Source organism: Physella acuta, unplaced genomic scaffold (genome assembly GCF_028476545.2).
Source record: "Physella acuta isolate Inbredline_101_S28 unplaced genomic scaffold, ASM2847654v3 ptg000225l, whole genome shotgun sequence".
NCBI lineage: Eukaryota > Metazoa > Mollusca > Gastropoda > Physidae > Physella > Physella acuta.
This window is the reverse complement of record NW_026731744.1, coordinates 1,605,370-1,619,909: the sequence shown is the minus strand read 5'-3', so window position 1 is coordinate 1,619,909 and position 14,540 is coordinate 1,605,370. Positions and strand designations below refer to the sequence as shown.

At 34.6% G+C, this 14,540-nt stretch overlaps 1 protein-coding gene across 1 annotated transcript; it reads left to right on the top strand.

The window, feature by feature from the left end:
- Window positions 1-1,010: 1,010 nt before the first annotated feature.
- On the top strand, window positions 1,011-14,024 carry LOC131937955 (apoptosis regulator BAX). Its single transcript, XM_059295746.1, has 6 exons — window positions 1,011-1,035; window positions 4,107-4,259; window positions 5,075-5,165; window positions 5,702-5,837; window positions 12,312-12,401; window positions 13,650-14,024. The coding sequence occupies exons 1-6, from the start codon at window positions 1,017-1,019 to the stop codon at window positions 13,782-13,784; spliced, it is 624 nt and encodes a 207-aa protein (XP_059151729.1). The 5' UTR covers window positions 1,011-1,016; the 3' UTR covers window positions 13,785-14,024.
- Window positions 14,025-14,540: the final 516 nt, after the last annotated feature.

Sequence of the window (14,540 nt, the reverse complement as noted above, 5' to 3'; positions counted from 1 at the left end):
ACATTTTTCATGTCAGATCAGAGAAATTTTATGGTAGCCCAGACTGCTGCCCCGATCAGCTCTGATTAATCTGTCACTACAATTTGCCCCCCCCCCCCCCCCATTCCAATTTATTTTAATTAGGGGATACAAACGAGCCAGATTGTTTTTACCGAAGTATAATTGAGTTATTTCCTTTCCAATGAAAAAACAATAACCTCTAGGCCTATTTGAGTTAATACTAAAAATTGTGTCCAATCCGGGTCAATATCGTTTTTAAAATAAATTTCCAAATTTTTTTTTAAACTGACGTTACCATACATCAAAAAGACTCTATACAGACTAGATCTATATTGTCCATATTCTACCCACTATCTATCAAGAGTGTCAATGAATGTCACATGTGGACACCCCCCCCCCCCGAACACTCAACTTCTCAAGTGTTATTTTCTTCACCTGAGCATTTCATAAAGATTCAATATAGAATCTAGATCTAGCAATGATTTGATTATGATTCTCTATTTTTTATCTGATCTAATCAGAGGCGTAGCGGGGGGTGCGGACCGCACCGGGTGACACCATTTAGGGGGGTGACACCAAGGCAAAAAATAACAAAATATATAGAGAAAAAATTGAGGGGGGGGTATGCAAATCGAAAGTTTGAGGGGGGGGGGGGTGCAAATCGAAAATTTGATAGTTTGTCCCCGAGAAGGGTGCCGCACCGGGTGACACTCGACCTCGCTACGTCACTGGATCTAATCACTCAGTAGCCTACGTAAACCTCATTCTTTTAACAATTATTTTTAATTGTTCAGTTTAATAATGGACAGATCTAAACCTTTAGTCATAGAGCGGTTATTGTATCAAAAATTTCTTTCGTATTTACTATTTTCATTTTGGTTTACGAGTATTTATAACGTCTTCTGTTTCGGGAATTCTTATAATTTTTATTTAGGCCTAGACATTTCTTGTGATAAAACTAAAAATACATTAGAATTTATTATTGGCGATTGGGAATTTCCGCTGCACATTTTAAAATGGCTTCTCCGCCGACTGGTTAGCTCACCATCTTACCCAGATCTAGAATTTTGTTTATTAATTATACAGGCCTACGCCTATTAATAATATTATCTAGGACCTAGGCCCTATATAATATATAATATCGGCATAACTTTTAAAATTTAGCCTAGGCCTAAATAAATAAACTAAATATTATTATAGATCTAGAATCTAGAATCTAGGTAATCTATCGTTTTGGGTACGTAAAATCGCCCGCGGCTATTAATGTACGAAAACGTTACCTCATTGTCAATGCTGTAAAAAGAAGTATATTGTGATATGTTTATGTCAAATATTATAGATAAATGGATAATAAACCTAGTAGTAGGCTAAAATAAAATAAAATATTGTTAGAATACTGAATAGGCCTAGATTTAGATGTTATACTTATATACTATATACTATACAGTACACATACACTATTATTATACACTAATACTACTAAATACTACTAATACTATACATTAATTAATTACTTTTATTTAATAAAATTAATCACATGATTAAATTTAATTAATCAATCCGTAATCACAAATCCCTGCAGTAATCACACAGGCCTATTATTAATTTATTAGCCTATTATATTAATATTATTCATTAGGCTAATTATTATTAGGTATTTTATTACTAATTTATTAGTAATTATTACTAAATAGCTTAATAATACTTTATTATTATTAATTATTACTAATAATAATATATCTGTGTGGTCGAATCGGTAAAGCTCATGGTTGCTAAACCGAAAAGTCTCGAGTTCGAACCCTCGGGCAGATGAGGCTCGTTAGCTGGGGACAGCCACTCTTCTAGGAGAGACAACTCCAAAATCAAACAACTGCTGCCTTGTAGTTTGTTCTTGGTTGGACAAATGTTATGGAATCAAAATCCAAAAAGAAAAGCAGGGTGAAATCTGAGTCAATGGCCTCAATGGCGCAAAACCAGTTGACACGTAACGCTTAATTGTGTTGGAGGCGTGGTCGAGTCGGCAAAAAGCTCATGGTTGATAAATTCGAACAAAGTCTCGAGTTCAAACCCTCTGGCAGATAAGGCTTGATCCCTCCCAACACTAAAAATTAAGAACGAAGAAGAAGAAAGAAACTAATATATATTAGTATGGCCCCTGCCTCTACGCTTACATTGAGCCTACTACTACTACTACTACTACTACTATAATAGACTATATAAACTTTATATAGTAGTAGTAGTAGTAGTAGTAGTAGGCTCAGTGTAAGCGTAGAGGCAGGGGCCATACTAATATATATTAGTAATAATTAATAATAATAAAGTATTATTAAGCTATTTAGTAATAATTACTAATAAATTAGTAATAAAATGTACTTTTATATACTATAGGCTAATAAAAACTATCTATAAATTAAATTAAGGTAAAACATGAAGCGGGGAATAAAATACGCTAAAATGGAGTTTTACCTTAAATTAAACAGTAAAAGTATAGGGCCTATTTATATTAATAATTAAATAATTATACTATACTAATGAGTGAGACTAGTACCACTCTGCAGCAGTGTAGCTACTGTAAAGCTAGCAAAAGCAAGTCATAGCGGACCAAGGAACATAGGGGACCAAGGAACATAGGGGACCAAGGAACATAGGGGACCATGGAACATAGGGGACCATGGAACATAGGGGACCATGGAACATAGGGGACCAAGGAACATAGGGGACCATGGAACATAGGGGACCATGGAACATAGGGGACCAAGGAACATAGGGGACCATGGAACATAGGGGACCATGGAACATAGGGGACCAAGGAACATAGGGGACCATGGAACATAGGGACCAAGGAACATAGGGGACCATGGAACATAGGGGACCATGGAACATAGGGGACCATGGAACATAGGGGACCATGGAACATAGGGGACCATGGAACATAAGGGACCAAGGGACATAGGGGACCAAGGAACATAGGGGACCATGGAACATAGGGGACCAAGGAACATAGGGGACCATGGAACATAGGGACCAAGGAACATAGGGGACCATGGAACATAGGGGACCATGGAACATAGGGGACCATGGAACATAGGGGACCATGGAACATAGGGGACCATGGAACATATGGGACCATGGAACATAGGGGACCATGGAACATAGGGGACCATGGAACATAGGGGACCATGGAACATAGGGGACCATGGAACATAGGGGACCATGGAACATAGGGGACCATGGAACATAAGGGACCAAGGGACATAGGGGACCAAGGAACATAGGGGACCATGGAACATAGGGACCAAGGAACATAGGGGACCATGGAACATAGGGGACCATGGAACATAGGGGACCATGGAACATAGGGGACCATGGAACATAGGGGACCATGGAACATAGGGGACCATGGAACATAGGGGACCATGGAACATATGGGACCATGGAACATAGGGGACATGGAACATAGGGGACATGGAACATAGGGGACCATGGAACATAGGGGACCATGGAACATAGGGGACCATGGAACATAGGGGACCAAGGAACATAGAGGACCATGGAACATAGGGGACCACATAGGGGACCATGGAACATAGGGGACCAAGGAACATAGAGGACCATGGAACATAGGGGACCATGGAACATAGGGGACCATGGAACATAGGGGATCATGGAACATAGGGGACCATGGAACATAAGGGACCAAGGGACATAGGGGACCAAGGAACATAGGGGACCATGGAACATAGGGGACCATGGAACATAGGGGACCATGGAACATAAGGGACCAAGGGACATAGGGGACCATGGAACATAGGGGACCAAGGAACATAGGGGACCATGGAACATAGGGGACATGGAACATGGGGGCCTTTTCCCTCTTTAAAAAATTAAAACTTTAGATTGGAATTTTAATATTTGTTTTTTATGAATTATTTAAAAAGAAAAAGGAAATTTTCTGTTGTAGAAACTATTTTAAAATCTTCGTCGCCCACATTTAACTCCTTGTAGTCCAATGGCCCCCTGATAAGTTTTGCATAATAATGGCTAAAAAATAATAGCTACTCCACAGGTATTAGGCCTACTACTAGTTTATTTGGTTTATTTTTCAGAAACTTTAAGACAAAGACATTTAACCAATAACTCTTTAGCAGAAGAAGGGAAATTCTTGCTCTATCACAATGTCAAGTACCTGCTAAAGGAGAGAGACAACATTGAAGTGGATGTCAGCACAAACAAACAGGTGGAGACCCTCATTCACAACAGTGAGAACAAACATTCAACCTTTCTTCAACATCTTATCAACATTCAAACTTAATATAGCTGAGCAACATTCAAACTTTATATAGCTGATCAACATTCAAACTTTATATAGCTGATCAACATTCAAACTTAATATAGCTGAGCAACATTCAAACTTTATATAGCTGATCAACATTCAAACTTTATATAGCTGAGCAACATTCAAACTTTATATAGCTGATCAACATTCTAACTTTATATAGCTGATCAACATTCAAACTTTATATAGCTGATCAACATTCTAACTTTATATAGCTGATCAACATTCAAACTTTATATAGCTGATCAACATTCAAACTTTATATAGCTGATCAACATTCAAACTTTATATAGCTGATCAACATTCAAACTTTATATAGCTGATCAACATTCAAACTTTATATAGCTGATCAACATTAAAACTTTATATAGCTGATCAACATTCAAACTTTATATAGCTGATCAACATTCAAACTTTATATAGCTGATCAACATTCAAACTTTATATAGCTGATCATTCAACGCTTTTCTGCTTTTAAATGTGTTCTTGTTTCTGTAAAAAGAATTTGAATGGCTGTTAAATTTTTATTGCCATACACCTGAATGTCTGATTAAATGCCATACATCTGAATGTCTGATTTCGTGCGTACACCTGAATGTCTGATTTAATGCGTACACCTGAATGTCTGATTTAATGCGTACACCTGAATGTCTGATTTAATGTGTACACATGATTGTCTGATTTAATGTGTACACATGATTGTCTGATTTAATGTGTACACCTGAATGGTTTAAACAGAGGGAAACTTCCAGCCTGAATATTTGCGAGAGTTTGCCAGGGCTAATAAGCTGATAGCTGAGGAGCTGGAGAGTGATAGGAGAACACAAGAGTAAGCTTCAGACATTTTTTTTGTAGTTTTTCTTTGTGACTTAAGGTCTTCAAATTGTTTTTCATCTCTGGTGGTTTCTGTTCATTGGTGACCAAATTAGTTTTTGTTAAGTCAATTGCTTAAGTAGGATACATCACCAGGAATGCAATAAAAGCAAACTATTCAGACTTTATACTAGAACAAATTTCACAAACTCAGAGCCAAAACAATTTTCACAAATTAATTGCCAAAACAAATTTCACAAACTCAGTTGCCAGAACAAATTTCACAAACTAATTACCAGAACAAATTTCACAAACTCAGAGCCAAAACAATTTTCACAAATGAATTGCCAAAACAAATTTCACAAACTCAGTTGCCAGAACAAATTTCACAAACTAATTGCCAAAACAAATTTCACAAACTCAGTTGCAAGAACAAATTTCACAAACTAATTACCAGAACAAATTTCACAAACTCAGTTGCAAGAACAAATTTCACAAACTAATTGCCAGAACAAATTTCACAAACTCAGTGCCCAAAACAATTTCTTGTAGACTTATCAATAAAGTGCCAGAAGGAGCAGAGGAAGAAACCATCACCAAAGTGGCTAATGCCTTTATCAACCTGGGAAACATTACATGGTCCAAGATACTGGCTCTCTTTTACTTTGGCTACAAGCTTTGTCGAAAGGTAAGGTAACCCATCATAATAATTCATTCAAATGAAGGTAAGGTAACCCATCATAATAATTCATTCAAATGAAGGTAAGGTAACCCATCATAATAATTCATTCAAATGAAGGTAAGGTAACCCATCATAATAATTCTTTCAAATGAAGGTAAGGTAACCCATCATAATAATTCATTCAAATGCAGGTAAGGTAACCCATCATAATAATTCATTCAAATGAAGGTAAGGTAACCCATCATAATAATTCATTCAAATGAAGGTAAGGTAACCCATCATAATAATTCATTCAAATGCAGGTAAGGTAACCCATCATAATAATTCATTCAAATGAAGGTAAGGTAACCCATCATAATAATTCATTCAAATGAAGGTAAGGTAACCCATCATAATAATTCATTCAAATGCAGGTAAGGTAACCCATCATAATAATTCATTCAAATGAAGGTAAGGTAACCCATCATAATAATTCATTCAAATGAAGGTAAGGTAACCCATCATAATAATTCATTGAAATGAAGGTAAGGTAACCCATCATAATAATTCATTGAAATGAAGGTAAGGTAACCCATCATAATAATTCATTCAAATGAAGGTAAGGTAACCCATCATAATAATTCATTCAAATGAAGGTAAGGTAACCCATCATAATAATTCTTTCAAATGAAGGTAAGGTAACCCATCATAATAATTCATTCAAATGCAGGTAAGGTAACCCATCATAATAATTCATTCAAATGAAGGTAAGGTAACCCATCATAATAATTCATTCAAATGAAGGTAAGGTAACCCATCATAATAATTCATTCAAATGCAGGTAAGGTAACCCATCATAATAATTCATTCAAATGAAGGTAAGGTAACCCATCATAATAATTCATTCAAATGAAGGTAAGGTAACCCATCATAATAATTCATTCAAATGCAGGTAAGGTAACCCATCATAATAATTCATTCAAATGAAGGTAAGGTAACCCATCATAATAATTCATTCAAATGAAGGTAAGGTAACCCATCATAATAATTCATTCAAATGAAGGTAAGGTAACCCATCATAATAATTCATTCAAATGAAGGTAAGGTAACCCATCATAATAATTCATTCAAATGAAGGTAAGGTAACCCATCATAATAATTTGTTCAAATGAAGGTAAGGTAACCCATCATAATAATTCATTCAAATGAAGGTAAGGTAACCCATCATTAAATTCATTCAAATGAAGGTAAGGTAACACATCATAATAATTCATTCAAATGAAGGTAAGGTAACCCATCATAATAATTCATTCAAATGAAGGTAAGGTAACCCATCATAATAATTCATTCAAATGAAGGTAAGGTAACCCATCATAATAATTCATTCAAATGAAGGTAAGGTAACCCATCATAATAATTCTTTCAAATGTAGGTAAGGTAACCCATCATAATAATTAATTCAATTGAAGGTAAGGTAACCCATCATAATAATTCATTCAAATGAAGGTAAGGTAACCCATCATAATAATTCATTCAAATGAAGGTAAGGTAACCCATCATAATAATTCATTCAAATGAAGGTAAGGTAACCCATCATAATAATTCTTTCAAATGAAGGTAAGGTAACCCATCATAATAATTCATTCAAATGCAGGTAAGGTAACCCATCATAATAATTCATTCAAATGAAGGTAAGGTAACCCATCATAATAATTCATTCAAATGAAGGTAAGGTAACCCATCATAATAATTCATTCAAATGCAGGTAAGGTAACCCATCATAATAATTAATTCAAATGAAGGTAAGGTAACCCATCATAATAATTCATTCAAATGAAGGTAAGGTAACCCATCATAATAATTCATTCAAATGCAGGTAAGGTAACCCATCATAATAATTCATTCAAATGAAGGTAAGGTAACCCATCATAATAATTCATTCAAATGAAGGTAAGGTAACCCATCATAATAATTCATTCAAATGAAGGTAAGGTAACCCATCATAATAATTCATTGAAATGAAGGTAAGGTAACCCATCATAATAATTCATTCAAATGAAGGTAAGGTAACCCATCATAATAATTCATTCAAATGAAGGTAAGGTAACCCATCATAATAATTCTTTCAAATGAAGGTAAGGTAACCCATCATAATAATTCATTCAAATGCAGGTAAGGTAACCCATCATAATAATTCATTCAAATGAAGGTAAGGTAACCCATCATAATAATTCATTCAAATGAAGGTAAGGTAACCCATCATAATAATTCATTCAAATGCAGGTAAGGTAACCCATCATAATAATTCATTCAAATGAAGGTAAGGTAACCCATCATAATAATTCATTCAAATGAAGGTAAGGTAACCCATCATAATAATTCATTCAAATGCAGGTAAGGTAACCCATCATAATAATTCATTCAAATGAAGGTAAGGTAACCCATCATAATAATTCATTCAAATGAAGGTAAGGTAACCCATCATAATAATTCATTCAAATGAAGGTAAGGTAACCCATCATAATAATTCATTCAAATGAAGGTAAGGTAACCCATCATAATAATTCATTCAAATGAAGGTAAGGTAACCCATCATAATAATTTGTTCAAATGAAGGTAAGGTAACCCATCATAATAATTCATTCAAATGAAGGTAAGGTAACCCATCATTAAATTCATTCAAATGAAGGTAAGGTAACACATCATAATAATTCATTCAAATGAAGGTAAGGTAACCCATCATAATAATTCATTCAAATGAAGGTAAGGTAACCCATCATAATAATTCATTCAAATGAAGGTAAGGTAACCCATCATAATAATTCATTCAAATGAAGGTAAGGTAACCCATCATAATAATTCTTTCAAATGTAGGTAAGGTAACCCATCATAATAATTAATTCAATTGAAGGTAAGGTAACCCATCATAATAATTCATTCAAATGAAGGTAAGGTAACCCATCATAATAATTCATTCAAATGAAGGTAAGGTAACCCATCATAATAATTCATTCAAATGAAGGTAAGGTAACCCATCATAATAATTCATTCAAATGAAGGTAAGGTAACCCATCATAATAATTCATTCAAATGAAGGTAAGGTAACCCATCATAATAATTCATTCAAATGAAGGTAAGGTAACCCATCATAATAATTCATTCAAATGAAGGTAAGGTAACCCATCATAATAATTCATTCAAATGAAGGTAAGGTAACCCATCATAATAATTCTTTCAAATGAAGGTAAGGTAACCCATCATAATAATTCATTCAAATGAAGGTAAGGTAACCCATCATAATAATTCATTCAAATGCAGGTAAGGTAACCCATCATAATAATTCATTCAAATGAAGGTAAGGTAACCCATCATAATAATTCATTCAAATGAAGGTAAGGTAACCCATCATAATAATTCATTCAAATGCAGGTAAGGTAACCCATCATAATACTTCATTCAAATGAAGGTAAGGTAACCCATCATAATAATTCATTCAAATGAAGGTAAGGTAACCCATCATAATAATTCATTCAAATGCAGGTAAGGTAACCCATCATAATAATTCATTCAAATGAAGGTAAGGTAACCCATCATAATAATTCATTCAAATGAAGGTAAGGTAACCCATCATAATAATTCATTCAAATGAAGGTAAGGTAACCCATCATAATAATTCATTCAAATGAAGGTAAGGTAACCCATCATAATAATTCATTCAAATGAAGGTAAGGTAACCCATCATAATAATTTGTTCAAATGAAGGTAAGGTAACCCATCATAATAATTCATTCAAATGAAGGTAAGGTAACCCATCATTAAATTCATTCAAATTAAGGTAAGGTAACCCATCATAATAATTCATTCAAATGAAGGTAAGGTAACCCATCATAATAATTCATTCAAATGCAGGTAAGGTAACCCATCATAATAATTCATTCAAATGAAGGTAAGGTAACCCATCATAATAATTCATTCAAATGAAGGTAAGGTAACCCATCATAATAATTCATTCAAATGCAGGTAAGGTAACCCATCATAATAATTCATTCAAATGAAGGTAAGGTAACCCATCATAATAATTCATTCAAATGCAGGTAAGGTAACCCATCATAATAATTCATTCAAATGCAGGTAAGGTAACCCATCATAATAATTCATTCAAATGAAGGTAAGGTAACCCATCATAATAATTCATTCAAATGAAGGTAAGGTAACCCATCATAATAATTCATTCAAATGAAGGTAAGGTAACCCATCATAATAATTCATTCAAATGAAGGTAAGGTAACCCATCATAATAATTCATTCAAATGAAGGTAAGGTAACCCATCATAATAATTTGTTCAAATGAAGGTAAGGTAACCCATCATAATAATTCATTCAAATGAAGGTAAGGTAACCCATCATAATAATTCATTCAAATGAAGGTAAGGTAACCCATCATAATAATTCATTCAAATGAAGGTAAGGTAACCCATCATAATAATTCATTCAAATGAAGGTAAGGTAACCCATCATAATAATTCATTCAAATGAAGGTAAGGTAACCCATCATTAAATTCATTCAAATTAAGGTAAGGTAACCCATCATAATAATTCATTCAAATGAAGGTAAGGTAACCCATCATAATAATTCATTCAAATGCAGGTAAGGTAACCCATCATAATAATTCATTCAAATGAAGGTAAGGTAACCCATCATAATAATTCATTCAAATGAAGGTAAGGTAACCCATCATAATAATTCATTCAAATGCAGGTAAGGTAACCCATCATAATAATTCATTCAAATGAAGGTAAGGTAACCCATCATAATAATTCATTCAAATGAAGGTAAGGTAACCCATCATAATAATTCATTCAAATGCAGGTAAGGTAACCCATCATAATAATTCATTCAAATGAAGGTAAGGTAACCCATCATAATAATTCATTCAAATGAAGGTAAGGTAACCCATCATAATAATTCATTCAAATGAAGGTAAGGTAACCCATCATAATAATTCATTCAAATGAAGGTAAGGTAACCCATCATAATAATTCATTCAAATGAAGGTAAGGTAACCCATCATAATAATTTGTTCAAATGAAGGTAAGGTAACCCATCATAATAATTCATTCAAATGAAGGTAAGGTAACCCATCATTAAATTCATTCAAATTAAGGTAAGGTAACACATCATAATAATTCATTCAAATGAAGGTAAGGTAACCCATCATAATAATTCATTCAAATGAAGGTAAGGTAACCCATCATAATAATTCATTCAAATGAAGGTAAGGTAACCCATCATAATAATTCATTCAAATGCAGGTAAGGTAACCCATCATAATAATTCATTCAAATGAAGGTAAGGTAACCCATCATAATAATTCATTCAAATGAAGGTAAGGTAACCCATCATAATAATTCATTCAAATGCAGGTAAGGTAACCCATCATAATAATTCATTCGAATGAAGGTAAGGTAACCCATCATAATAATTCATTCAAATGAAGGTAAGGTAACCCATCATAATAATTCATTCAAATGAAGGTAAGGTAACCCATCATAATAATTCATTTAAATGAAGGTAAGGTAACCCATCAATAATTTGTTCAAATGAAGGTAAGGTAACCCATCATAATAATTCATTCAAATGAAGGTAAGGTAACCCATCATTAAATTCATTCAAATGAAGGTAAGGTAACACATCATAATAATTCATTCAAATGAAGGTAAGGTAACCCATCATAATAATTCATTCAAATGAAGGTAAGGTAACCCATCATAATAATTCATTCAAATGAAGGTAAGGTAACCCATCATAATAATTCATTCAAATGAAGGTAAGGTAACCCATCATAATAGTTCATTCAAATGAAGGTAAGGTAACCCATCATAATAGTTCATTCAAATGAAGGTAAGGTAACCCATCATAATAATTCATTCAAATGAAGGCAACTTATTTTATCCTTGAACTCCCTTCCTGCAAGAAGTCTAGTTGTAGTAATGTAATGTAATCAGACACCAAGCTGGGATGTAATCAAACATTAAGCCATGATGTAATCAAACATCAAGCCATGATGTAATCAAACATCAAGCCATGATGTAATCAAACATCAAGCCATGATGTAATCAAACATTAAGCTATGATGTAATCAAACATTAAGCCATGATGTAATCAAACATTAAGCCATGATGTAATCACACATTAAGCCGTGATGTAATCAAACATTAAGCTATGATGTAATCAAACATTAAGCCATGATGTAATCAAACATTAAGCCATGATGTAATCAAACATTAAGCCATGATGTAATCAAACATTAAGCCATGATGTAATCAAACATTAAGCCGTGATGTAATCAAACATTAAGCTATGATGTAATCAAACATTTAGCTGTTATGTAATCAAACATTAAGCTGTGATGTAATCAAACATTAAGCCATGATGTAATCAAACATTAAGCTGTGATGTAATCAAACATTAAGCTGTGATGTTTTAAAATATTCTCCCAGTCCCTGACTCGCATGTACCAGTACATCAAGATCTTTGGCAATGTGCTGGCCAGCAAAATTGTGGATTGGATTAAAACAATGGGAGGATGGGTGAGTCAATCAACAAATGCTGCAATAGTTTTATTTCAACATCTAGATCTACCTAAAGGTTGCAATAGTTTTATTTCAACATCTAGGTCTACCTAAAGGTTGCAATAGTTTTATTTCAACATCTAGGTCTACCTAAAGGTTGCAATAGTTTTATTTCAACATCTACATCTACCTAAAGGCTGCAATAGTTTTATTTCAACATCTAGATCTACCTAAAGGTTGCAATAGTTTTATTTCAACATCTAGATCTACCTAAAGGTTGCAATAGTTTTATTTCAACATCTAGGTCTACCTAAAGGTTGCAATAGTTTTATTTCAACATCTAGGTCTACCTAAAGGTTGCAATAGTTTTATTTCAACATCTAGATCTACCTAAAGGTTGCAATAGTTTTATTTCAACATCTAGATCTACCTAAAGGCTGCAATAGTTTTATTTCAACATCTAGATCTACCTAAAGGTTGCAATAGTTTTATTTCAACATCTAGATCTACCTAAAGGTTGCAATAGTTTTATTTCAACATCTGGATCTACCTAAATTCTAAAGGCTGCAATAGTTTTATTTCAACATCTAGATCTATCTAAAGGTTGCAATAGTTTTATTTCAACATCTAGATCTACCTAAAGGTTGCAATAGTTTTATTTCAACATCTAGATCTACCTAAAGGTTGCAATAGTTTTATTTCAACATCTAGATCTACCTAAAGGTTGCAATAGTTTTATTTCAACATCTAGGTCTACCTAAAGGCTGCAATAGTTTTATTTCAACATCTAGATCTACCTAAAGGTTGCAATAGTTTTATTTCAACATCTAGATCTACCTAAAGGTTGCAATAGTTTTATTTCAACATCTAGGTCTACCTAAAGGTTGCAATAGTTTTATTTCAACATCTAGATCTATCTAAATTCTAAAGGTTGCAATAGTTTTATTTCAACATCTAGATCTACCTAAAGGTTGCAATAGTTTTATTTCAACATCTAGATCTACCTAAAGGTTGCAATAGTTTTATTTCAACATCTAGATCTATCTAAATTCTAAAGGTTGCAATAGTTTTATTTCAACATCTAGATCTACCTAAAGGCTGCAATAGTTTTATTTCAACATCTAGATCTATCTAAAGGTTGCAATAGTTTTATTTCAACATCTAGATCTACCTAAAGGTTGCAGTAGTTTTATTTCAACATCTACTTAAATGTTGCAATAATTTTACTTCAGCATCTACCTAAAGGTTGCAATATTTTTGTTTCAGCTTTCGTTTACAGTAAAACGGAAAGGATTTCTAGGCATCGAATCATTTTCTAGGCTTTCTCTACCTCTAGGGGTTGCCATAGTGGGCGGAGCCTTAGTGGGAGGAGTTTTAGTTTATAAAAGATATTCATCTTAACTTTACTACCACTTAACCTGACCCTAACCTTTAACCTAATCAAAAACCTTAACCTTACCATAAACCTTAACTTTTACCTCACGTTTAACCTTTTCCAACCTTAAACGTGACTCTAGGTCTCAACCTGACCTTAACCCTTAACCTGACCTTAACCCTTAACCTGACTTTTACCTTTAATTCTTTGTCTAGTGCTAGAGCCTTGTTGTGGCCTGGCAGCTATACCAGCGGGAGTGTAAACTCCTGTCACCCCCCCCCCCCCCCCCCCCAGAGCTATACCAGCGGGAGTGTAAACTCCTGTCACCCCCCCCCCAGAGCTATACCAGCGGGAGTGTAAACTCCTGTCACCCCCCCCCCCAGAGCTATACCAGCGGGAGTGTAAACTCCTGTCACCCCCCCCCCCCCAGAGCTATACCAGCGGGAGTGTAAACTCCTGTCACCCCCCCCCCCCCAGAGCTATACCAGCGGGAGTGTAAACTCCTGTCACCCCCCCCCCCAGAGCTATACCAGCAGGAGTGTAAACTCCTGTCACCCCCCCCCCCCCCAGAGCTATACCAGCGGGAGTGTAAACTCCTGTCACCCCCCCCCCCAGAGCTATACCAGCGGGAGTGTAAACTCCTGTCACCCCCCCCCCCCCCCAGAGCTATACCAGCGGGAGTGTAAACTCCTGTCACCCCCCCCCCCCCCAGAGCTATACCAGCGGGAGTGTAAACTCCTGTCACCCCCCCCCCCCCAGAGCTATACCAGCGGGAGTGTAAA

Excerpts from the sequence above, each read along its gene's own strand:
- LOC131937955 (XM_059295746.1), top strand. Across the intron at positions 5,166-5,701 it reads AGTGATAGGAGAACACAAGA|ACTTATCAATAAAGTGCCAG; the intron begins GTAAGCTTCAGA and ends AATTTCTTGTAG. Across the intron at positions 12,402-13,649 it reads TTAAAACAATGGGAGGATGG|CTTTCGTTTACAGTAAAACG; the intron begins GTGAGTCAATCA and ends TTTTTGTTTCAG.